The 24,337-nt window shown below is 43.1% G+C and overlaps 1 protein-coding gene across 1 annotated transcript in view; it reads right to left on the minus strand.

Annotated features, from left to right (window-relative positions):
• The window catches only part of PTPRG (protein tyrosine phosphatase receptor type G), a 408,755-nt gene extending 400,752 nt beyond the window's left edge, over window positions 1-8,003 (minus strand). The window contains exon 1 of the mRNA XM_055804321.1: window positions 7,411-8,003. Within this exon, the coding sequence (XP_055660296.1) occupies window positions 7,411-7,495 (85 nt within the window). The 5' untranslated portion in view covers window positions 7,496-8,003. The remainder of the gene's footprint in view (window positions 1-7,410) is intronic.
• Between the last annotated feature and the right edge of the window lie 16,334 nt (window positions 8,004-24,337).

Below are 24,337 nucleotides of genomic sequence, written 5' to 3' on the forward strand. Positions count from 1 at the left end.
AGTAAGCTAGTTACAAGTAGCATGGAGGCCAACAAGAAAAAAATAGTTGGTTCTCTCTGCCTATCTACTAAATGGATGCAACGTTTAAAAGACAGTCATGCTGCGCAAACCCTCATTTCTATTTTGACTGCAGCAAATCTATACCATCATCTCCAGAACTCTTAAAGCACCTTAGGAATCTAAATACCAGTGAAAGCGTATTGAAAATTTAATCCTTAAACTCACATGTGATAGTAACATTCATCTGTACTTAATTATTTGAAAGCTACTAGTCATCTTTGTTGTCTGAACTTGTATCCATCTGCCCTCCCCCACACCCAGGAAACTGCAACAGTTTCATGTTGAGGCTTATATAAACAAACATCCATTAAAAAAAACAAATTCCTAAGCTTTCTCTAAAACAACCCTCTTAGGCAAGACTTAAATTTATTGAGATGTATATCACTAACTTCACTACCTGTTAAGATGTAAAATAAGTTATTTTAAAATCCAGAAAGGGAGAGTAGGGGAGAAAAATATAAAAAGAGCATTTCTAAGCACACCCAACTGATAAAATGGCAAGCACCGGTCCTCAGTGGTGCAAGGGTTACTTCACAGGCATCCTTATTTCAAAGAAATGGAATGAGGCCCAAAGAAAGTAACTTGCTTACTGTTTAGGATCAGCAAGGGTCAGGACAGACCTGTTTCTATTTACTGCTGCTGTAGAAAAATGGCCTACCTAGTGCATTGGCACAAACGATTCTATCTTCATATCCTGCTTATTCAGTGTTCAGCACTTGTTACGGTGAAGCCCTCTTCCACTCTGGGACAACTAACATGCTTTTCAACCAGTCTGACAAACTGACCAAAGAACTCCAGGTCTAAGACTTCAGGCTGCTAAAAAAATGATAATCCAAATTGTAGATTCTTTTCTAGGAGTAAGGAAAGGGTAAGGCACTGCTTTGATTAAAGCATGTATTATAGCATTTGATATGTCTCTTACAGGTCTCCTGCAAAGACAGAAGATGGAAAGAGTGAAGTGTGGGAAAACTGAACAACTGTTGCTTTGCCTGCAAGGAGCTATCAGATAGCTTTCCTTTACTGTCAGCAGAATAAACAGACACCCAACAGAAGAACTTAAACAGCACTCTGTCAGAGAGACAGGCACTTTTTATTTCAAAAAAAAAAACCACCCCAAAAACACAACACACACAAACAGAAAACCAGAACAAAACAGCTGCCACAAGACCAAATAACATCCCATATTTTGCTCCTAAATATCAGTGCAGCTTTTCAGGGCTCAAGGTCTCATTCATTACGTATCTGCAAGCAGAGAAAAGGATTTTTTTTTCAAAGCAGCTTTCGTAAGCTAAGCATCCAAGTCTCAAAACACCTAGATTTTCTTTATAAAGGCCTTCATGCTATGAATGCAAAGTCCCTCAAAGCAGGCACTGGCATAGGATAAACACATTCAGGCATCACTGCAGGATTTATGCATAGAGAACTGCAACACCCCCATCAGTTGAGATTTTCTGTGTCAGTACTGCTGGCAGGTGCGTGATGCGGTCAAGCTTTAAGTTCTAGAAAAGTGTTCATCATTATTCAAATGACTTGATAATTAAGAACGCTAGTACTTCAACTCCCAAGCAAACTTAGAGATGCATAATAAAACCACATAAAAAAAAAGGCCATGTACTATCTGATTTTACTTCAACCATAGTTCACTTGAAAACTAATTCAAATTGCCATAAGGTGAGGCCATTCGGTGTAATAAAAATGTTACCTTACAGTGATTGCACGAACTTAGTTTCCTTACTGCCCTATGTCCTCCCTCCTCCTCCAGTCAGCTGGCAAGCTTATTCACCACCACTGTTTTCGTCAGCTTCCCATTAACACTGCTAGCAGTCAGAGAAAAGGAAAAATGAAACAAGAACAGCAATACCCATGGAGTATCACAGTGTCTTCACTGCTGTGCTTGCAACCTGCACCCTCATTCATCTGCTTGCTTTCTGCGTAGGAAGAGTCTCTGCTTAGGCTACAAATATGGGGCAGCTCAAGACATAAACCAGGAATGCTCTGTGTCCTGGCAACTGTGCCTCAAGATGACTGTACATTGAAAGGAAGCATTTGAAGATATGACCAGTGTAGCCCCCGATTCATCCAAGAGTACACCTGTCCTCACTGAAGTGGAACAAGATCACTTTGGAGAGCTGTATCACATGTTAGCAGCATTAAAAGAAAGAAGCCAGTTTGACTTGCCCTAGAGCAAGTAATATGGATGGGTACCTATAGCCTACAACATGCATAACATGATCAGCAACACTAGCACAAGATACTGAGTAACGGAGAAGTTAACAGCAACCAAGGATCATCTTCCTGTGATTTTTTTTTTCCTCTAAAGGTTTATTGACACACAAATATAAAAACTAGTTGCTTTCATCATACGTTACTGGACACCTCCAGTTGGCCATGCCCCAGGTTCCTCTGCTTTGTATGAAAGTGTGCATTAATTTATATCTTCCTTCTCTGCATCGCTTCCAACCTCTGCATGTCTCTACAAAACTGCTAAGTCCAGTTCTTCCTGCAAGTAACTCTGGCAATTGATGAAGTCACATTCCCACCAACTTGGTCCAAGAAGACGCAGGTCCACAATTTCCACTTGGAAGAAACATAGATAGGAGTTAACCTCATAAAGAAGGGCAAAATTTGTAAAGATATTTTAGGCACCTAAAGCAGCAAGCAGTCTCCCAGAAGGGATATACAACCATAAGTTAGCCCATTTGGTGCACATCTACATCCTCAGATAACTCCATGTCTTTTAAGAACATTTGTCTGATGAGATTCCACTTCCTAAAACACTTAAAAATGGTTGTTTAGCATCAAGCTTTAAGTAGCATGGCATGTAAATATAAATAATTACAATTTTATCAACACACAGGAGCAAATCTGATCTTTAAAAATGGAAGTACAGTAACTTAGGCAAACAGAAATTAGCCTCATTTTTTCATAATTCCTCAGATTAAAGTTATATATTAGTTAAAGTACAGTGTTATAACTGTACCCTCAGGCTTCAGAGCACATCATGCCACGTGTTCATTTGGCTGCTAAAAAGCAGCAACCAAATCATTAGCATTTCTTCCAAGAACAGTTGAGATTAATAGTTTGAAGTCATTTCTTTAATTTAACCATGAAACTTGAACATTGAAATTAGAGTCCACGTTAATAACATTTTATTTCAGAAAACTAAGTATGTTAGTCCTTAAGCACTGATCATAAGATGGACAGAGTCCTCACTGTTATCTGTCTTTTCTGTAATTGGAAAGAAACCCCAATTATTAAACTCCCACAACTTGATAACAGTACAGCTTTAACTGAGTGCACATAGATAACTTCAAGACAACACTCATCCCTGCATAGACCTAGAAACTGTGAGTGAAACCATCATCCTACCGAAATCAATAGGTGGGGTTTGGTGTTTTTTATGATCCCAAGCACGATTTATTTGTTCAGCAGGGGTTCCCAGTGCAGACAAGGGACAGGTGAACAACACGACACCTCTGGACTAGACTCACAGAAGTTCCTCACTGCTCTGACCAACACATCCATTTTTTTAAAAGGATCAAAAACCCTTTCATACCCAATTTCTAGATATTCTAACTCATTCACACAGGCAAAAATCCTCACTCTGAGGCAGAGCAAGGTCCCCAGTCTGAATACAGGCTTTGTTGCAAAACACCCCAATATGGCCAAGGGAATTCCAGTTGCCCTCAAACTGTGTTCCTTCCTTTTTTGAATATACTGAAAACCCTTCTTTCTGTGATGCCTCTTCCTCCTTCCCCAACTTAGGAAGCCTCTTACTCTGGCTGCTAGTGCAGGCAGCTCCCATGACTATTTGAAGACTTTTGAAAGCTGTGTCCAAGCTCTGTTAACCACAAATGAGCTCCCGTAAACCTGCTAACAGACAGCAAAGCTCTCCCTGGGGTTTTCCCCCCCAGAAGCATACCAGCAAGCTCAGCTCTTACAGCCTGGGAAGGCTGACTTCACATTCTTTATCTGCAAGGACTCCATTAGCAACTTCCCGTAACATAAAGCATATTTTCCAAAAGGCACTGAAAATAAGGGATAATTAAAATGTAAGAAGTGTCATCTTCATAAAAGCCACAGGACTAAATAAAGTCTTGGAGGGCCCTCTCCTGTACATTCCGTATTTCTCTACGTGCACAACACACCTTCCTTAGAAAAATCTTTAATAAAGAAAGCCAAAATTCTCTGTAACTTTAAAAATATCTGAAGTAGCATTTGATTAGTTCATAGGGAAAAGCTCCTAGTATATTTTTTCTTCCAAGCAGAAGACAGTTACATGCAAAATTAACTCTCAGTTCTGAACTACGAAGACTCAAAATCCAAAACCCATTTACAGGCAGTTACCAGGTCAGCAACAATTTGATCCATTACCAAAAAGCTAATCTACACTCAAGAAAATTACTTTCATTCCTGCCTCTAGCCTAAGAGAATGCTAACGATTGTCACTCCTTAGACGACAGGATTGTCACAGCTAAGAACAGCAAAAATGTGTACTTTTTCCTTTACAAAAAAAAAATTTATCCTCTCTTGGCAAAGCCATGAGCAATTATGCAGCAAGAATATCACTGTAATGTTAATATGCCTTACTGATTTTTGGTACTGTGAATTCAGATTAATGAGCAAACAGACCCCATGGAAACAACCTCTCTTACCTTGTCTTAGTTTGATTTATTAAGCAATGCAATTACCAGTGACATGCCCACAGAGAAATGCACTAAACACTTCAGAAAGAGCAAAACCTTACCCACATATTTTTTGTGTAAGAATGACTCCTTCCTCTTATTGCAACCAAAGGAATAGCAACAAAAATACCTACTTAAACAGTGAAAACCTATTACAATCACCATAACAAAGGAACACTGCAAAGACTTATTTTCTACATGGTTCATTTGTGGTTGCTGAACAAAGAAAAAACAGTCCTTGTGTTTCTTCACCAAGTAAAGTGATTTACAGGAGAGAAAATAAACAGTGACCTCTTTTTCATTTAGAAAGCTAGATATCAAGCAGAGGGAAGAAAGATGCTTGTAAATTAACACATAAAATAAATAAAACACACCGTAATTCTCTAATCCTCTCTAGAAAACATTATGAAAAGGTACTGAAACATTTGTGGTAGATACTAAATGGTTAATATCTGGCCGGGATTCCCCGCCAACACAAATTCCAATGATTTGCCATTGGATGTTGTCAGCACCGATGTCCTGTTATAGTCCACTGAGATCCTCCCTGCAGCTTTCCTGCCTCGGGCATATCTGATGTACCAGATCAGAGTCTGGAGCATCCCTGTTTATCACGATGTTTCACTTACCACCCCCCTGCACACACGCACACACACAAATGCTGCTTTTCAGAAGAAGGCATATAAGAGTAAGCAAGTCACTGAGATCTAATATGGTAGTTCTGTACAAAAACTAAATGCATAGAAGCCCTTCTGGAAAACAGTTTGCTTCCCAAGCAGACCTTTAGTGATGAACAGCCTTGAAATATTGTCAAGTATTACACCACTGTTCTACAGCTGCTAGTATTAAAGAGTTTACCTACACACATCAAATGTCCATAGACCTACTACTCCTTGCTTGCATTCATCTTTATATTCAAACCATAATGCAAATATTACCTGGTTCAAATATCACTAATCTAAATCGGCAAGTCATACAATACTGTCATATTAAACCTACATCACAGCTTGTTTTCCTGAAGCGTTTCTGGAGCCTGCCTTCTACATGTAATTACTGTACAATATATATCAGAAGCAGAGAGAAAGGCTTCACTCTGAGGGCTGAAATTGAGAAGAAATCAATACAAAGAAGATAAATGTTTCTTCAAGAGCTGCAGAGGTATTAACCCTCTCTCCAACTTATTTTCTTTTGCCTTCAAATCATTTTACCATGTAGGAAGCTGCTGGAAGGACTGGGATGATGGGTCTATCTGCTGAGCTCTGTGTTTGGGGTTAGGAAAAAAGAAAGAGAGAAAAAAAAAAAGGAACCCCCCCTCCCCCCCCAGAAGTGGAAGTTCCTGTAAAGCTTCCAGAATTTAGGTTTTTCTTTTCACACTTGCATACCCGGACACAGCCGACGCGTTAGGCTGCATCGGGAGCCCACAGAAGGGACAGGAGGAGTCGGGGGACAAGGGCCTCACGGGGGTGCTTGTTCTGGCCAAAGCCCACATCGCACCCACCTAGGTCACACCCCTCCGCGCGGCCCCCCCGCCCCCTCGCTGTCAGGAGGGGGAAGCTCAAGAAAAAGTAAAGAAATGAACCATTTCGGGGCGTGCGGGAGTGCTAAACCATTTTCAGCAAAATCATTTCAGCCGCAGATGCAAGGGGCGGGGGGTACGACAGAAAAAAACTGAAGAGCCCGCTGTGCCTACGCGCCGGCTCACAGGGGCTGCGAGCAGGCGGGGCCGCGCTGCGCGCCGGCGGAGGGGCGCGCGGCCCCGCGGGGGCGCCGGCGGAGCGACAGCGCCCCTGGCGGAGGGCCCGGGGTACTGCGGGGGCAGCGGGAGCTGGAGCCCCGAGCTGGCGCTGCAAGTTCCCCCGGGCCGGGGGCGCTCCCGCGGTGAGGGGGGGGAGACGCGGAGTCCCACCGCGGGCGCGGAGCGGGGCAAGCGCTCACCCGGTCCCATTATACGCGGCCCCTGCGTTTCGGTGGCGGGCGAGGAGCGATGCACAGACATAAGCCATGGGGAGCGAAGGGGGGGTGGAAAGCTCGGTGCTGGGTGCCCCCCGCTCCCATGGCCCCTCTCCCACGCGTGGGGGGTGACACATAGCCAGCCCCGGGCGCGGAGCGAACGCGCAGCCCCGCGCCAACAGCACCACCTCCCCCCGCCCCGCCAAGGTCAGCGCTCCGGCATGGCGAGACACCCACCGCGGACACGAGTGAGGTGGGGAGGGCGCAGACCCACGCGAAACTAAGTTCTTGGCGGGGGACGGGGGGCTGCAACAAGAGATGGGAGCGCGGAGTCACGCTCCCTTCGGGGCGGCGGGCGGCACTCCCGCGGCACAAAGGGAGCCCCCAGGCAGCCCCGCAAAAGAAGGGCAGCGCGTAAGGACCCCCTCGGCCCGCCCCACGCCGTCGGGGGCTGCAGCGCACCGGGGAGAGGGAGCACCGTGCCGGGAGCGCGGAGCCGAGCCTCTGCACCGCGCACGGCCCCACGCGCGGGCAGCGCTGCCCGCAGCCGGGAGGGTGCTGCAGGAAAACCTACGTGGGGACCACCCGGGCAAAGCGGCCCCCTGCGGCCCTCGGCGCACCCTCCGCACTCGCGGGGTGCCCCGCCGGCACCCTACGGGGGTCGCGGACACGTGTGGCGGAGGCACCGGGAACCCTCCCAACCGCCGCGCTCACTCACCGGGGAAGCACACCACATCATGGAGCACGGAGCTGGTGATTTTCAAGAAAAAGATCCACCAACACGGTTGCAGTAGCCTCCGCATGTCCAAAGCCGCACATCGAAAGGGGAGAGGGGCTAAAATAATTAACGCACAGGGGAGGAAAAAAAAAAAAAAAAAAGAAAAAAAGGAAAAAAAAAAAGGAAAAAAAAACTTGTTGAAAATAAGTTTCTCCCCGCACCTCTCTTCCAGCGGGAGAAAGCGGGGGGCTCCTACTCGCCTCCTCAAAGGAGAAAAAAATCCCAGAGCCGCGGGGCAGGGGGAGGACAGCGGCGGCGGGGTGCGGGGACACCCCGCGCGGCGGGGCGCGGCGGGGCGCGGGGCGGCGCGGCTCAGGCGGGCAGCGGCGGCGGGGCGCGCGGCATGCCGCGGACGGGGCGCTCAGAGCCGCCTCCGCGCACGGGCGGGCGGGCGGCGGTCAGCCGGGGCCCCGGCGCGCTCCATCCTGCCGTACAGGAAGTGGCGGGCGAGCCCGGATCCTGGCGGAGACTTTAAAGCGGGGCGAGGGAAGAGGGAGAGGGAGCGCGGCGCGGCGGCGAGGCGAGGCGGCGGCGCGCCGGGCGCCCCGGCGGCGCGCCCCCGCCGCCCTTAAAGCGGCCGCGGCGGCGGGGCGGGGGCGCGCACGGTCGCTCCTGTGCACGCACCCGCACCCGCACCGCTGCCCGGCGCTGCACCGCGCCCCGCGCACTGTCCGCGGAGCGGCGGCGGCGCCCTCCCCTTCGCCTGCCGAGTGTGTGGTGGGGGAGGGGGGCGCCGGCGCAGCGCCGGGCGGGGGAGAAAGTGCGTGATGGAGCCGCGCTAATTCACCGCCGGGAATCTCGGACGTTGCGCTCTTACCCCGGCGGTACCCGTTTGAAGTTACTTGTGTCATTCTGCCGCCCTCGGTGTGCCGCAGGGGGCCGGGGCTTGGGGTTGGGTGTCCGTGTATGTCCCCCAGCTGTGTGCACCGTCCCGTCTATTGCCAGACGTGGCCGCCCCCGCCCCCCGCCCCGAAATGATACAGTTCTCCTCCATCCCCTTCTGTGCTCTGTATCACGCTGCGTATTGCCAAAGATCCCCCACAAAACCATACAGCTGAATGCTGTGCTGGGTATTGCCAGAAATTCCCACCAAAACCACACAGCTTTTTTTTTCTTCCCCCAGTACTGTGCATAATTCTAGGTATTGCTAGAGCTCCCCCACGAAATCATACAGATTTCCCACCCCCCCAATAGTACACTGGGTATTGCCAGAGGGCCCCCCTCTGCACCCCCCACCCCACATATTTATTTAATATGCATTGTTCTGGGTATTGCCAGTGATTCCCTAACAAAAATGCTGGGTTTCCCCCAGTATTGCACACTACGTATTTCCAGAGAGCCCCCCCAAAGTGAGATAGTTGACATTTTTGCAGAGTCAGGCGAAGGCTGTCCCAAGGCACTCTGCATCCAAACCTTGATCCACAGCACACACACACACCCCAACCAGTTTCTGAGTGATTGATAACTTTGCACAGGAAACAGAAACAGAAAATGGTGTGAATTCAGGATGAGGGGATGGGTGTTTGTACTTGGCATTTCCTGGCGGTGCTGTGGTCTGCTGAAGCTTAAATTTCATTCAGAAGTAGTTTTTGTCTGTTTCTTTGGTAATTATTTCCATTACAGGGATTCTGTTTCAGAAGGGAAAGGGTTTGGCAGGGGTTTATCAGTGCATGCTATGCTCAGCTCTGGCTCTGTCATTTGCTGTGACCATCTCTCCTGCTTACCTGCAAACCTTCCGCATCTGTGGTGTTTTCAGAGGGGAGGAGATGGGCAGCAGGAGGAGAGCAGAGGAGGAAGATTCAGAAGCCATATTTTCTTCAGTGGAATGGCAGTGATTTTCTCTCCCCCTGCCTCAGCTTAGGGATCACTACAGCAGAGCCCTCAGGGCTTGAGTACTTACCACTGTTGTGCTCTGACTTTTCTGGAAGAGGCTGCGGCTTTGAGTCCATCCAGGTTTACCCCACGCAGCACGGGGTGCCAAATCAGTGGATTACACTGCAGCCAAAGGGCTCCTATTTAGGCGGCATTCGTAGGCTTTCCTTTGACTTTCTGTCCACAGCCCAGGTTGTGCCTGCCAAAAATTAGTTGGAAGTTAAAAAGTGCAGTCCTTACTAGGCAAAACTGTTTATCCCAACAGGGATTTTACCAGTGTAAGGGTTTAAGGACCTGATTAGAAGTTCTCTGCCCTTGAGGGCACCACCCTTTGAGGTGTGCAAAGAGCAGAGAAGGCACTTGCGTAAGGATTTATTTAAATCAAAGCAAAAAAATTATAGGCCCTGAAGGAAGTTCTTATCCAATTGATTGTTCATTAAATCATTTCCCAAAACAGGTGGAGTTTGGAGGTAGGTTTCAACTCTCATAAAAACAAAGATAAAACTTCAAGGGCTACATTTCTCTGAATTTTTTGTTCCTATGAAAACCAAAAACCAAATCCCCACCTGCCTTGACCTTTTGGATTCTGCAGTGACATCTGGGCTCAGATACTTACCTGGCTGCTCCAGAAAAACCTGCAAAATATTCCCCTTTCAGCAATTGATTCCTAACTTTACTGATCTAATGCAACAGACAGGTAGGCAGGCTCTCCTCTAGTACTGAGACTTACCTCTTCAAATGATGGCTCCCTGGTATCATAAGAGGCAATCTTAAAGTGAGTCTCAACAGGTTTCATTACATGAGAAAAGTTATTAAACACTATTGCAATCTCACAAAAGAATAAAAGTAATGGATTTTTTTCAAAGAGAAGTTTGCATCAATATTTTTCTCACTGATTCAAAATCCTCTGCAAAAGCTGATATGTACACCATTTTACATTTAAATTATGTTTTTACATTAGTTTAGGGTTTACTATCCTGGAAAATGACAAATCTGAAACTGCCTCCATGTCTTGGAATTGGGGGAATTCTATGTATTCCATCCTCAGAGCAAACATGCAAGTAAGATACAAAACACACAAGCAGAATACTGTGTCCTGAGGAGCACAGATGACTCCAGATCTCTATGAGCTGCTGAGGGAAATTTTAGAACGGCAGTGCTCCCATCACAAACCAGAAGTGTTCAGGCTGGATATTCACAGTGGTCCCCTCAGGTCTGAACTTCTGGAAACAAATCTGTAAAACCCCAATGTCAGCACGGACAGCTTGGTTCAGCATGCTGTGGTACAACGTGTACAATGACCCACTTTTCTCAGAGTGGCAAATCAATCATTGCATTGTCACACATCAGTTTAGGAGCTGTAGTGGGGGAAGTAGCTTTGTTTCACTTTAGCGGTTTGTGTGGGCAGAGAAATGGAAAGATGCTATGATGGAGATCCAGAGAACAAAATTAAACACGGTTAAATGAGAATCCATTTCCTGCATGCAGTATCTCTTTGCCTGCGGCACGCTGTCTATCAACAATACACAGGTACAAATTGGCCTGGAGATGTATCTTTAACTATCCAAACAGAGAAAACTGCATTAGCAGCATGCTGCTCTGCTGGACTGGTGCCATGTGACTGGGGAGAGTGTACATTAGATAGGAGAGCTGATTCTTTCCCAATGACTGAAGTACTGTGGTGTGACTAAAATAACTGCTACTGTATGAAGAAATTGTAAAGGGACATTATAATACTGTGGAGTTAAACCAGATGGGTGTTCTGCAAATCTTGCAATATTTACCGTTACACATAGTGGGCGCTGTCAAGGTGAAAGGGATAAGATCAGCATCTCTGGTTTGCATGGAACAGTGCGTAAAAGATAGCCTTTATCTTTTTTTTCCTCCTGTTTGAACAGGTAATATTTTTATGCTGCCTTCGTCAACATATGGGCATCACTCCTGGGAAAGAAATGAAAGTCTGTTAATTTATTTGATCAGACATGAAGAAATAATAGAAAGCTGAAACGAAGACTCACATTTGTCATATGTTTGAATTAGTGGAAAGCTGAAGAAAGCACAAAAATATTGCAAGGAGTTCAAAGATGAGAGGGTTTATTGAATTAGAAAAAATATTAATAGCATTAATCATTTCCAAAACAGGCTTCTTAACATCTATAATGACTATATAAAGGATTGGGGAATAAAAATCAAAGAAAGAAATCAGAAATAGAAAGTCACACTTTTTTGTGTTTAGAAAGAAAGGGATGAGTTTTCACTGATTTACGTCCAGCCAGCCTCACAGGAATGGTTAACCTGTGGGGAAAATAGCAGGTGAGGATCCAGCTCTGAAAGGATAAATCAGCGTGAAGTACAGAGAAGCAGCTGCAGTTCAATTATAAGTGATGTGAGGTATAAACTTCCAGGTTAATTCAAGAGCCCTAGTTCCTGTTTAGCTTTGCATAAAAAGGAAAAAAAAAAAGGATGCTGAACTTGGAGTTTCATAAATTGTATTATTGCAGAGTTACTTTCTCGTAGCCTCAGGATAGATGCATTCTCGGAGTATGCAGTGAGGCTTTGAAAGTCTTAACAAGGCATCTGAGGATCTGCTGAGAAACAGAGGTGGAGGGCAAGCAAAGCAGCTGTGATAAAAAAAAAATTAAAAAAAATCAATGTAATGATAGCAATGAGCTGTGTTGTTTGATTTATGAAGACATAAAAATGGATTAACCCAGAGAGGCAGTTAAAGCAAAATGTATGAAAAATGTTGATGGGTGATGCAGACTCTAGGTACATATGTTGTAAGGTCAGAGATTACTGAAAGTATTATTAGGATGCCTATCTGTAGCACTACCAGCATTATATGAATGAGAGTATCTGAGCACTGATCCTCCAAGATGTCCTGGCTGGGCAGTGTCCCACAGGGTTTTGCACAGGGTTCTTTCGGAAGACCAATAGGTTTATTTTCGTGTGGTCTACAAAAAGAACCTCCACCTTAGGGTACCCTTAGGCTAAATCATTTGGAATAGACACTTGGTCACATGCTGAAATATCTACTGGAAAACTTCAACTTAATCTTGAAGTCATCCAGCTCTTTTGTCTCCTGAAATGGCCTCAAAATGACTGTGTTCTGTAGAAGTGCATGTAAGTAACTGGTACAGTGGAGGGTCAGACTGAGTAGCAATGAGTTTCTCTCTTTCAAAAGCAGCTGTAGTTCAGAGTCCTGTGGTATGACCTTGCTAGGGCTGTGTGTGTTTAATTCACAAATCCTCTCTTGTTAAAAGAAAAGAAGAAAAAAAAATCTATTACCAGTGTAGCAGTGAGCAGAGCAAGCATGTTAATGAATGGAGCTGAAGGATGAGCATGGAAGACCCCGCTTATTGTCCTGCTTGTCTGTTACCATCTAAGTAGCTCACCAGGAATATATTGTCTTTGCAGAATTTAAGGTGGAAACTAGTGAGACAACAGACTTATGAACTTCTATTGTTGATGAAAAAATTGTTTATAGGCTTCAATAATATTTGGGTTCAATGTATGTCTTGGGAACATCAGTTGCAGAAAAGCAAAAATCTCTTTGAATGGGAAGGCTCTATCCAGAATCTATGTTTTTAACGCTATTATGCAGCTTGCTAGCAAGATAACTGCAACTGTCAATTTTTTTCTACACAGTAAAGTTGACTCAAGGACAGGCAGGTTTTGCAGGCAGCATGAACTCAGGCTGAATATAAGCTGCTGTAAGGAACAGCATGGGTGCAGTAAGCTGGACCTAGACATATTATAGACACAGTTCATAGGAGCAATCTTCTTGTCTCTAATAACCTTAGCTGCCAGACCCATTGTGTTCCAGAGAACTCAGAAAGTCAGCATCACAATAGGATATCTACTTTTTTAAAGGCCTCAAGCATTACAACCAAAGCATCAGACTCTACCTTTTCCACTATAAATAAGTTGGTGAGAATGAATAAATTTATTGAAGGTGGAACTTCCACTGTTCCTTTCCCCCTCTTCCATTTCACTGCTGCTTTCTATCAAAGGAGTTAGTGCAACATGCTCCTGCCTTCCTGCATGGATGTCAAAAGGATGTGTCAGAACCTCCTTGTGAAGGATAAGTCACATGTGTACAGTGGTCTCAGTTGGAAAGGCAATAATGGCTCTATAACAAGACATGACCTTTTAATATAAACCCATTGCAAATGGTGTCCAAAGCCAGACCTCTGAAACTGCTCCACAATGAAGACCAATCCAGCAGGCTGCAAAAAAACTTTCCGAGCCAATCCCGGGAGAGCACTTTAAAGAAAAGAAACATCTGTTCTATAAATGGTAGAACCAATCTCCAAATCTGTTTAAAGAAAGAAAAGAAAGTTAGAGAGGAACATTTGCCAAACCTATATTCTTTCAGAGACAGACTCTTTTTGAGTGCAAGTTATAAGATGATATGCAAATTTGTATGTTCTGTCCACCTTTTTTTGTTCATAATATCTTACAACAGCTTGTACAGATGTGAATAATTACATTCCAGGGAGAGAACGTGTTACAGGAACAAGTAACCTTACTTTATTTTGGGCCTCATACGTTGCAATAGAGAAATGCAGTTTGCAGACTGCAGCATAGTTCTGGTTTTGCCATTCCTCTTTTTTTCATAGATTCGTGTTTTGGAGGGGGGCTTCTTATTATCATTTACTCAAATACAGGCTTGTGTGAAGCTCTCTGGATTTGAGTGTGGACAAGCCGTACATTAGCTAATACGATTCCGTGAAAAAGGGATTCCATAGCCAGTGCCCCAATCAAATGAAGAAGCGTCAATATTAGTAAACCTTCCAAAGAAAAGGATAAAATCAGATACCCACAGTGACCCCACAGACATGAGTGCTAGTAAGATCAATACATATCCATAAGCACTGATGGAAATAGCTAAACAACAACAACATATCTAGGCCACTGAGGTTTGGCGGTACAGCACACCCACAAAGTATCCTCTGTTTTCTATATTTATGCTTTCCATTCCCTTACTCTCCAATCAAAGATCAGTGTCATGAGCATGAGATACTTGTCTGAAACCAGTTTCTTGCTGGAGTTCATCTCGTCTTGATGTCTGGTCTAAAAAAGGTTTCTTGGAAGTGTAAAGATGCTGTCCAAAAAGTTGAACAAGCAGTAATCCAAACCCCTGCCAGCTTACATCCTTAATGCAACTGAAATGATTTTCATTCATCTTTTCAATTGTCATCAAATATAGATCCACTGTAGCTGGGCACAACTCCACTGACGTAAATGACCGGGCATTCACTTTCTTGGAACTACACCTACTTGGATCCAAGTCAAAGTTTTGCCCATGCAAGAAGGGATGTGACCGAATACCACAAAAATGCGGTTGTTCATTTCTACAGTGTTTTGCTACTTTGAAAGACTGTGCCGTTATCTTTTCTACCCAGATTTCATGTTCATGATGCATATCTTTGTGCCATCAAGGTCTGGTGGTTACAATGCACTGTGCTCATAGCTACAGTATTGGAGGGTTTAAAACATTTTAGAATTTCAGCATCAGTTTTATGTTGATTTCAGAAGGAGAATGGGAGAAGAAGATGCCAAGTTCCAGAGAACAATAAACACTTCGGTCCAAATTCTCCCTTCGTCTGCACTGTTGTAAATCGGAAGTCTCTCCATCCAGATGACAGGTAGATTTGAGTCGGTATAATATAGGACAGAGTCGAGCCCTTTAATTTGGAAGAATACAATTGCTTCCTCTGGTCCATGCCCAAGAAAATATATTTAAGATACACAATAGATTGTAGAAGAAATTTTAATTAACAGTTTTTTACGGGAGTATTGGGTAAAAGCATTCCATTCCGGACTGAAAACTAGGCTTTCAGAACTGAGCCGAAAAGGGGAATGTTTATCATAAAATGACTGGAAGAGGAGTACTATTAAAATGTGTTTGGAACCTTGAACTGCTCTGTTAATCCACATGAATTTATAATTCCCAGTTTTAAAATAACTAATGATGTCCAAATAGATTTTAGCATCTATTAAAGGTATCATCTTAAGACACATTGTTGGGGAAAAAGGAAACTGAGAATAAAGATGTAAGACTAATTCATGGTAAAGAAATACAAGACCTCATAATTCTTCCCAAAGTATCACAGTTAGTAAAATATTAATTTTTTTTCTACAGCAGAAACACAACAGAACAACATTATTCTCCAGCGGTCAACATTAATTGCAAACTGATGGCCACTTCTGAACGTGGGAGTCTTCACTGGGCCACATTTAATTATGTTAACTGCCGGCATGTCAGCCTGCCCAGCCCCGCAGCCCGGCTGGCTGAGCCGCCGTCTGCGGCACCGGCCGGAGCGGCCGTACCACACGGGGGAGTCTCGCTGCCTGCGCGGAGAACTTCGTGTTGCATTAATCAGTCGCTTTGAAACCTGATTTCTCTGTACTGCAGCTTTGTCAGTTTGTCTGAGCGATAACACAAGACCTGCAACACTTGGCAGGGCAGAAAACAAGGCCTAAACCATGATGTTTCTATAAATGAACTGCTTATAAGTAAGGTGGATAGGATTTTGTTGGTGGGGAAATCTGTGTCAAGCACGATTCTCTTTATCAAACACTGTTTAAGCCACAAACTTGCCTGGTATTTCCATATAGAACACTAAGAAGGGTTCAAGAAATATCAGCCATCAGGTGCTAAAATACTCCAGATTTTATTTAATCGTTTAGGAAGGCAGGGGGTGTGGCAGGTTCATTGCATGGCATGGCAACACATTATCTTAGCACAGCGAAAATGGAACAACATTGCTGCAGCAGGATTAAGGCATTTCAAGAACACATTTTTCATTGCAGTATATAGCACAGCCTTCTACCATATAGTTACAGGAAAAATGGGCATGGTCCATGGTGTGGGCAGTCTCTGGGTACACCTAGGTTTTAAGGAGCCTGGTATCTTGACAAAACACACCTTTTGTGAAGTACAGGCTATGAGCCGTGGACATACAGGCGAAAATCATGGACATACAGCATGAAAATCATCTGAGGGGGTGAACCAGCCTCATTCCACGATTCCATCTCAACCCAGTGATGAGGCTCCTGAACAACGCGCAAAGGGAAGTGCTGACAAAGATCTCTCAAGAGGGCACAGGTTTTCCAGCACTGCATCAGACCATCCTAATGAGCTTTCTCTTGGATTTTTATACATTGTTCTTATGACCTTACCATGCCACACAGGAGACTTACTTTGCCAGCTCATTGTTACCTGCTACTAATACAGACTGCTGCTAGCACAATATACTATTATCCAGCAAAACAACAGGTACTGACAAACACTGTTTAGTGAGTATCGGCTACCAATTTGAGAATGCCAGGGTTACTGCTGAACAATACCAAAAGAGGTCTCACTGGCTTCTTCTCTCTCCTCCATTGAATGAGCTGTTAATAGACAAGCTGTTATAAAGAAAAAGAACTAAATAGTTTACAAGCTTACATTTGAAGGCCTGTGAATTGCATTAGCTGAGCCAGCTGAGTAAGAGCCAAGGCAATCTCCCCACGATTGTAGAAAATGTGGCATTGAGGCATGTGGAGGGAAAGAGAGAATGACAGGGACCAGGTTTACAATATGCAAAGCCGGAATAATTACTGCTTTCTGTGGCATAGAATTTTTAGCTGAACTACGATATGGAATAAGCATCTCCTTTAAATGCACAAGTATGTGTGTGTGTTCATATTTTAATGCTTTCTTTTATGCAAATATTATTTTACAGCTTTAACAGAAACTCTTTGAAGTTAATTTTTAATTTTTCCCCATTGGACCTTTCCCCCTCCTACCTCTCTCTCTATGCATAGGCCACTCTCAGTATGAGCAATGACCATGGTTCTTTTTTATTACTCACTGTTTTCTTTGGGCCTAACAGTTATGAACAGGAATGTGAACTACTTCCAATTCAATTACCTGGACAATTATTTGGGATCAGTGAAACTGGAATGTGCAGCTGAAAAGTTTTTGGAACCCCCTGGTTACCAGCCAAGAGACTGACAGAGTTCTTTTTAATTTTTTTTTCTGTTCTTTAACTTTACCAGAGACGTAAAAGTTTTGAAAAGCAAAAGAACAAGACAAATTAATAATAGAGAAACAGAAAAATTGAAAAATAAAGAATGGAACCCTCAAATCATTCATTGTAAGACATTCAGTGGCAGAAAAGAATGAAGGAAAGATGAAGGAAAGGACAGTTAAAAAACAGCCACCACTGAACAATGATGATTCAAAATTTCTAACTTCTAAGGAAAGCTCAAAAACATTTAAGGGTGTCAGATTTTCACAGAAAATAATTATTTTGGATCAAATACATTGTTCTAGAGAATCAGGTTAAAGTTTTCAAACTGCTTACAAGTTTCCATCTTTACATTGTCCTCCCAATTTTATACAGTCTTTGGTTAGAAACAAGCCAGGCGACATCCCTAACCTATTGCAATGTCAACAGACTGAAATCCTACAGTAAGAGCTGAGGTGTCTGGTTTAATACATCCTTTACAAACAACCGGAGGAGATCAGGCAATTGCTGAGAGGATATTCAGCAAACTATAGCTGTGGCTTTTGCCATAACCACCAGTAATGGGTAGCTGGGTTTGATACTTCATTTATAGCCCAGTTAAACCAGACAGAAATCAGCCTGACAGGAAATACATTTCTGGCTTTTTAAAAACAGACCTCTCGGTACATTATCATATAAATTGTTCACAAACTGGACTAACCTTCGTCAGTGATCCAGGTAACAGCTTTTCTAGTCAGACTTGAATTTTACCCATTAAACTTTGTCTCAGAATCTGAGTACCTTTACCACAGAGAAACCTTTCAGTCATGCTAACTTAAGAGTACCAGCCATCTGTTGCTTACATCTGAAAGGAGAGCATTAGTCTATACTCATCCAACATCCCTCTACATGAGGTGAGAATTTCTGCCACTGTTTTCAGGCCACTGGCAAAACTCATGTTGACTTCAGAAGGGACAGACTAGTCAGTCCTGCTGACTTGTTACCTGCTCTCTTTGGCTTCCAGTCCTGCAGTAACAGTGTAGATGAATCAGCTTCTGGAATTATACTCATCGGAGACCAGACCAAGTGGAGATTATGCATTTTCAGATCCTTGATTATGAAACTTTTTCAAGTACTTGCTGAGCAAAATTCCCTTTAAAGGCTTAAGAGAAACCAACCTGTCAAGGGCAGTTTGTTTCAGTAAAAGGCTCAGGATTTATCTAATCAAACGGGTACTGGCCCCTTTTGTTTTGGTGGGTTGGTTTTCCTGAGCTGTTCAGTTTGGCCTCCTGTTGAATCCTTTCATTCAAGTTAGTAGTTTCCTCAGGTTGGCTGATCTTTATTTCTACTTTTAATATTCTCTATTGATTTTATTGTAGTGCACTTACACGCTGTTCAACATTCCCCTATTACTGTAAATAAAATGAGATAAATAACTTGGCTTTCTTTTTGCATTTAAAATGTTTGGCAGCATACAACTCCACCCTTAATGGACCATTTCACCATGTTACTGCCAGAATGCGTGAGGGCAGCTCCTGAGATCTGCATGCCCCTCACATGTCACTAGTATACATGCTAGTTAGATAAAGCTAGCTTGGAGTCTGCTGATATTACTGCCTGGCTTTATCTAGCAAGCAGAGGTACCAGTAGCATCTGTGCATCTGTTGGATGTGCAGATGGGGGCAGCTGCCCTCTGAGACACTGGCAGTAATAGCAGTGTCAATACATGCATCTATGACCAAGCAAGATATTGCTTATCTGCAGTATATGTGAAAGTCACTGAGGCTCCTGTTTTCAGATCAAGTAGGTGTTATTCCTATCTATCACTTACAGACTTTGGCTTAACTGGCCACTTAAATAACAACAAGATACAAAACACAGCTTCATCTTTCTTTCCTCTTGTTACTGCTCTGTGCAGGTGTTCCTCTGCCCTGGGCTCTTTCACTGTCCTCAGGGAAACACCCAGCACAGTCAGAGTATAGAAACTTCATTTCCCCTTGCTAGCAAAAGTCATAGAGCATTCCCAGGACACACACTCCCTTCAGACTTCTTAGTTTTGGTGCTGTTACTGGCACAGTTGGAGGTCAAAGCAACTGCTGACAGCCTGAGGCAGCTTCTCAAGTGGAGCCTGCAGCCTGCGCTGGGATTTGCACCATTGATGTTTGCCGTCAGTGCTGGTGGTGTGTGGCGGTGTGGGCTGCAGAGCAGACCTAGCCTGAGACACCAGCCTTGAAATGGGCCTGCCCTGTGAGCAGACACATTACTGTAGCTTGTTCTAGCTAGTTTGAGTATTGATAGCATAGCAGCTGACTTCAGCTGCTTGAATGAGCTTCAGGATCTGCTGGAGGTTCTAGAGTTCTGCTTGAGCCAGCACGGGACCATCTTCATTGTTATTTTGCCCTGCCCAAGACAGATAGGTCTGAGTTCTGCCTCCATGAGTTCCTAAGACTGACTGCACCAGGTCTGAGAGGCTCAGTGTTCATGTCCTCTACCTCTGCCAAGGTTAGATATTTCAGCCTTGCTGCAGGTGATGTTTACTCATCTTAAAGCCCTTGCTTTCACACATAGGTTCTTTCCTGTTTTGTCTGTAAGCTAGGACTGAAGATCAAACCTGGGCAGACGTTCAGATCAACACTGCCAATAGACAGCTTTATTTGATCTCCAGAAATACACACCCTCTTGCAGATGTGTCTTCCTGCTGTGCTTTACATGGCTGCAGCCAATACAGCCTATAAAACAGACCTTCACATGGGGCATGTTCACATCCAGAGATGCTGAAACAGTGCCAACATTTTCTCCAATGTCCAAAATATTAAAAAGTTTAGTGTGACTTTACTGGTTTTTACTCATTTTTACTTAAATACACACCTGAGATATAAAAAAAACTGTGTTCTTTTAAATTCGATCTTTTAAAAATAAATCTATTTCAGTTAGGTATTACAAACCGTTCTGAAAAAAGCTGTGGAATATCCTTGTAAATATTTTGTGAAAACAAGTAATTAAAGTAGTCAAAATAATAAGTAAAAATCCCATTACTTGAAGAAAGCACATAGAGTAATCAACCAGGGTAAAACCAAATAAAATTAATGTAAGTTAGAAACTCACGTATATGCTGTATTGTATTCTTTGGACTGAACAGACATGCATGCTGTGAAAGGGTGTTCTGAACTCCATTAAAGAGTAATCTTTGTACACAACAGTAGTGCTGTGCAAATAAATGTTGTAAGGCAAAATAAATAAGTTTTGAGAAATGAATGACTTCTGCAGTAGTTTGCCAATTAATTAGAACAAAGAGGGAAGTCTAGCAGACAACACAAAGAGATAAATAAGGAAGACTTCAACTTGCCATAACAGCTTTTGCTATTCTCTCTCTACTTTTTGCAAATTCTCCCTCTTGTAAACTTTGTGGGATTTTCTTTGGAGGGGGAAAGGATCCAAGAGGATGCAGTAGCAATTTTGCTCACTCTTAAAATGTTATCTCAGGGTCTTACCTCAAAAAAGGTTAATTGTAACTTGATCCTTATCACAACTTGTTCTAACAGGGTGATGGAGTGTGAATTGGAATGGAAAAAAATTAGAGAGGATTTAGCTAAGTTGCATATACTCAAACAGCAAGATCTGTTCCCCTACAGCAGTTAAGGCATTAACCAGTGCAATTTCATAATTATTAGTTACCATCTCTTAGAAACTGTGGAGGTAGGTCAAGTCCCATAAAACTGGATGAGGGCAAATATAGTACTTGCTTTCACGAAAATGGAAAAAGAAATTGCTCAAGAAATCATGGACTTCTCATCCTAACTTTAAGCAAGCTATAACTGGAAAGAATAAATTACAGATTTTAACATTTGTGAATGATACCATTTTGGGAAGGACTAGAAGTACTATAGCACTACAATTAGAACTAGTGCTCTTGATAAACCTGGGAAATGATCCCAATTCAACAAGGTCAAATTCACTCAAGTGAAATAAAAAGAACTACATATAGGCAGGAGAAGCCAAATTCTCCACATACCAAAGAGGCAGCAGAAGCCTGGAAGATCTGAAGGTGATAACATCCACAGTAAATGAGAAGTGAGATGTACTTGTAAGAAAGCAAATCTTGTAAAATGTACTAACAGTAGCGCAGCTTGTAACATACCAAACTTTGTTACTCTGCTGAGCTCAGAACTATTGGAGATTTACTAGTTTATACTGAATCTGGCTTAAGTACTAAGTATTTTAAATAAAAGGTTCAGTCCCACTGGGCAGGAACAGGAATAAAAAGAAACCTGTAAATGCATAAGCTATGAGAAAAGTTTGGAGAAACTGAGTTTGGTTTATTTACACAACTGAAGGGAGTATGGTAACAAATTTCCAGTGTATAAGAAGCTACTAAAAAAAGATAGTAATTCATTATCCACTGAGGTAAGGTCAAGGAAAACTGCTTTAATTTCCAACAAAGGAGATTTAAATTATCTTTCTAACTATAAACCTAGGTAAGCGCTGGAACAGACTGTCTGTAGAATCTCCATTACTTGGGTTTTTAAAGAACAGATTAGATAAAACAGGTGTCAGCATTGCTGGGCATACTTGACCTGCATACCTCTGCAGAGGTGGACTTACACCACACATCCTTTCAGGTCCTTGCTAGCCCTGTCTTCCTCAGCTCCTGAAATGCCGTAATTGCATAGTTTTGTAGTTGCATATACACCCTAATTTTAACTAAAAACAAAGACACAACAACAAAACAACAAAAAGAAACTTGAAAATGTGGATCCTAGCATTTCAAAGATCAGAGGTAAGTCAGTCAAGTCAATATCTTTTTGCTTACTCTGATGATTCCAGATTCAGCTGAGTTTTAACAGAGGTATGGGACTTAGAGGCATAGAAATGCTGAAGGTGGGGAAGGTAGAACTGGGGAATAAGCAATACCTATTCTGCTACCCACCCTCTAAGAGCCTTCCCTGTATCTTAATCTCCCAGAGAAGCTGGGAAGCTCTCGTTCTTTTTTTTCTACTCCCTGCTTTTGCAGGGAGAGTCCAGGAAGGGACCCTATGAGATGCATGATCAATAACATTTTTTGGAGCTGAAAGGATCACACAAAGGGATCTCTTTGATCATCATGGCCAGCATTTCCGTGCTCTTCTCCAGCACCACACAGTCTATGATTCCAGACAGAGGATCCCCAGAAAAGAGTTCAGAGGGTATGTAAAGGTAGCAAGAGAGGACAGCAAGAGAGTGTCTTAGGCAGATTCCTCCCCCACACTGGGAGAACCCATTCCCCATGCAGTGGTGTACTAACACAGTGTAATTTGCAGGGACAAAAGTGGTAGATTCAGCAAACATTGGGAGGTAGTTTAATATTGCTTCAACTATCCTCAAGTACTATTTTTTCTCTATGTTCAATTATGTTGTGGATTTATTGATAAATAAATCAAGTCTCTGCTTGCCATTTGCACACTGAGGGAAGCCACAGTTGAGTTGCAGAATTTCAGGAATACATTCATCTAAGCATGCAAAATTGTCTGTAGTCTTTGAATCCTCTTGCAGATAAACTACTCTTACCATATTTATGGTGTACCAGCTTTTCAACACTTAGTTTATAATCCATACTCCTCAGCCCTTTTGCAAATAACTTCTATTTTGCCCTGAAAGGCAGTCTATCTCAGCTCATGCAGCCTATGCGTTTGTGCCTGTCTGCATTATTTATGTCTCCACTAAAGACATTCCTCTTTTCCATGTTCTTATAATGGTGCCTATCATGCAATATTGGGACCGCTACTTCTTGTTGCTCATGAGAGTTTATCCTCTGCTTCCATCTTTATGGTATAAGCTTTCAGCACACAGTTTTGAATTGTTGGCCCTCCAGCAGAGTCTCATTAGCATTCCCACAGCTTCACGTGCCAGCAGCAGAGGTCCATTTCACACATGAGTTATCAGAGGTGTCTGGTGATGTTTTGAGTTTGATCTGAGCTTTTCTGAATGATGCTTTTTCATTTTGAAAACTCATGGTGTCGATATTTACTTCTAACCCATCATAGTTTTCTAAGTTCCATCGAGCAAGACATCAAAGATAGAGCCTATGCCATATTTTTCTTGCTCAGTTATACCGAAATGTAGATTCTCTTCAGACAAGCTGTAAGTAGTGATTCCTAAATATTGACTCTTTAAAAATATCTGTATTCCATAGCTGAGGTAAGAAGAGAAATATATTGCCCTCTTTTTCTTCCCCACTGTGTTCTGACCTCAGCTAAGAAAGATCCTTCCCAATCCTATCCATGCCGAGGCTCAGAGGAGCACACCATGACATCAGGCCAGCACTGGCTACCCATTTCATCTCCTCTGTTAGCTCTGTGACAACAGCTTAGTGCAGGTGGCCAAGCATGCACATGAGAACCACAGGCTGTCTTAGTGATTAAACTGGCAGGAGGCAATAACTCCAAGTCCTCCTGCAACCTCTTATTTTGTCATGCCCTGCAGAGAGATTGTAGCCATATTTCCATTTCTAGCACAGCACCTTGTGGTGAGCTGCTTACACATTAAAGTAATGCCCAATCCCTATAGCAGAATACACCTGGGAAAAACTCTCCTCCCAGGAGTTACAAGGGAAAGGCTCTTGGGTTTTCAATATAAATGTTTTAGTAAGCTATACAACCCCAGAGGAGGAGTTTGCTACCCAATTCAGTCTGTTGGTACTTTTGTCTGAACTAACCAACTCTGCTTTTCACTGTCATTTGTAATTACAGTCTATTAATATTTTATATTACTTTAAAATCAGGTTTTAAAATATTTAAATTAACTGGGGCTGGTGAATTAGATAGCCAGAAATGCAAAACTGCGCTTGTCTAATCCTCTGTGCTGCTTTTTCCAGCTTTTAACTATAGCCCAAACTCTCTCATTTTCTGTAGGATAAACCAACAGGAGATAATTTTACTTGTGACATAGGAATGGTTAGATTCAGTTAGCAATGTTTTATGTTTTCTTGCAATTATTTCAGCTAACTAAAATTGGACTAA

This window comes from Falco peregrinus, chromosome 5, assembly GCF_023634155.1.
Source record: "Falco peregrinus isolate bFalPer1 chromosome 5, bFalPer1.pri, whole genome shotgun sequence".
Classification (NCBI taxonomy): domain Eukaryota; kingdom Metazoa; phylum Chordata; class Aves; order Falconiformes; family Falconidae; genus Falco; species Falco peregrinus.